The sequence below is a fragment of the Myotis brandtii genome, unplaced genomic scaffold (assembly GCF_000412655.1).
Source record: "Myotis brandtii unplaced genomic scaffold, ASM41265v1 scaffold105, whole genome shotgun sequence".
In the NCBI taxonomy this organism is placed as follows: domain Eukaryota; kingdom Metazoa; phylum Chordata; class Mammalia; order Chiroptera; family Vespertilionidae; genus Myotis; species Myotis brandtii.
In genome coordinates, this window is record NW_005353538.1 from 76160 (window position 1) to 77777 (window position 1618).

General features: G+C 66.3%; 1 protein-coding gene across 8 annotated transcripts in view; it reads left to right on the forward strand.

Annotated features, from left to right (window-relative positions):
* Positions 1-283: 283 nt before the first annotated feature.
* TRIM29 (tripartite motif containing 29) overlaps positions 284-1618 on the forward strand; it is a 45114-nt gene continuing 43779 nt past the window's right edge. For all 8 annotated transcript variants that reach the window (XR_001361941.1, XM_014538849.1, XM_014538853.1 and 5 more), the window contains exon 1: positions 284-1178. Coding sequence is in view for 7 of the 8 variants with exons in the window: in XM_014538849.1 (XP_014394335.1) it covers positions 375-1178 (804 nt within the window). In the remaining variant the exon portion in view is untranslated. The remainder of the gene's footprint in view (positions 1179-1618) is intronic.

Consider the following 1618-nt stretch of genomic DNA (forward strand, 5'->3'; position numbering starts at 1 on the left):
TCTGCCCCAGGGGCCTCTCGGCTCAGCAAACTGGCCCACCTGTGAGGACACGGCTCCCCTTTAAAAGGTGCATCAGAAGGAAGCAGCCCGACTGGTTGCTGAGCTGCAGGAAATGATTAAACTGGGGGAGAAAAAACACTGCTTCCACAAATCAGGGTGGGTCTGAATGTGCAGGGTGTGGCCTGGAGAAGGAGCTGCTCTGCCTGGAGGCGGCCCTGTGCCTGCTCGCCCCAGCCTGTCCCTCCGCCTCCTCCTCCCTCCCCTCAAGGTGTGTCTCTGGGCTCCACCGCTGCCTGTCCCACTGCCCGGCAGACGCCACGGAGAGGCTACCACCGCAGCCCCTGACCCTGAGACAGACCCGCCAAGCGCCTGCCATGGACGCCGCCGATGCCGCCCGGAGCAACGGGGCCAGCCCGGAGGCCAGGGAAGCCCGCAGCCTGCCAGGCCCCGTGGGCAGCCCTGAGAACGGGGCCAAGGCGGACAGTAAAGACGCCAAGACCACCAACGGGCACAGCGGGGAGGCGGCTGAGGGCAAGAGCCCGGGCAGCACCCCGAAGCCAGGGGAGGGGAAGAGCACCCTGTTCCTGGGGAGCGAGTGGCGGCGGCCCATCATCCAGTTCGTGGAGTCGGTGGACGACAAGGGCCCCAACTACTTCAGCATGGACTCTGGGGACGGCAAGCGGTCCCCCTACGCTGGGCTGCAGCTGGGGGCCGCCAAGAAGCCACCGGTCACCTTCGCCGAGAAGGGGGAGCTGCGCAAGTCCATCTTCTCGGAGCCCCGCAAGCCCGCCCTGGCCATCGGGGAGCCCGGGGACGCCAGGAGGCACAGCTCCCCCCGGGCGGGCCCGGGCAGCCTGCCGCGCGCCAAGCCGGGCGCCGAGGAGGTCCTGTGCGACTCCTGCATCGGCAACAAGCAGAAGGCGGTCAAGTCCTGCCTGGTGTGCCAGGCCTCCTTCTGCGAGCTGCACCTCAAGCCGCACCTGGAGGGCGCCGCCTTCCGCGACCACCCGCTGCTGGAGCCCATCGGCGACTTCGAGGCCCGCAAGTGCCCGCTGCACGGCAAGACCATGGAGCTCTTCTGCCAGACGGACCAGACCTGCATCTGCTACCTGTGCATGTTCCAGGAGCACAAGAACCACAGCACTGTGACCGTGGAGGAGGCCAAGGCCGAGAAGGAGGTAACCCGCCCCGCTGCCCGGGCCGCCTGCTCTCCTCCACGGGGGCCCCTAAGCTTCGGGGCTGCCGCCTCCTCTGTCCCTGACTCTCTCCTGCCCCGCACACCCCAGGCTGAGGGTCGGAAGCAGCCCCCAGGCCTCAGGAGACAGGCCTTTCCCTAGAGGAGCAGGTAGAGGCTCAGGAAAGATCGGGCCTGGCCAAGGGCTCAGGGCCAACCCACGCCCGACGGAGAGCAGCTCTCAGTCCTGCTCTGCCTGGCCGGGCCGTTTCTCCTTTTTTATTTAAGGGAGAGTCTTACGTTCCCGCTGAGCAGGGCTGGCCCCGGAAAGGGTCATGGGTGAAGAGGGAATTTGACCTTTAAACGTCCTTTATCTCTGGCTTCAGAGTTTGCATTTAGAGGACAGTGACTTCCCGCTCTATCTGACCACCCCCACCAGCCAGC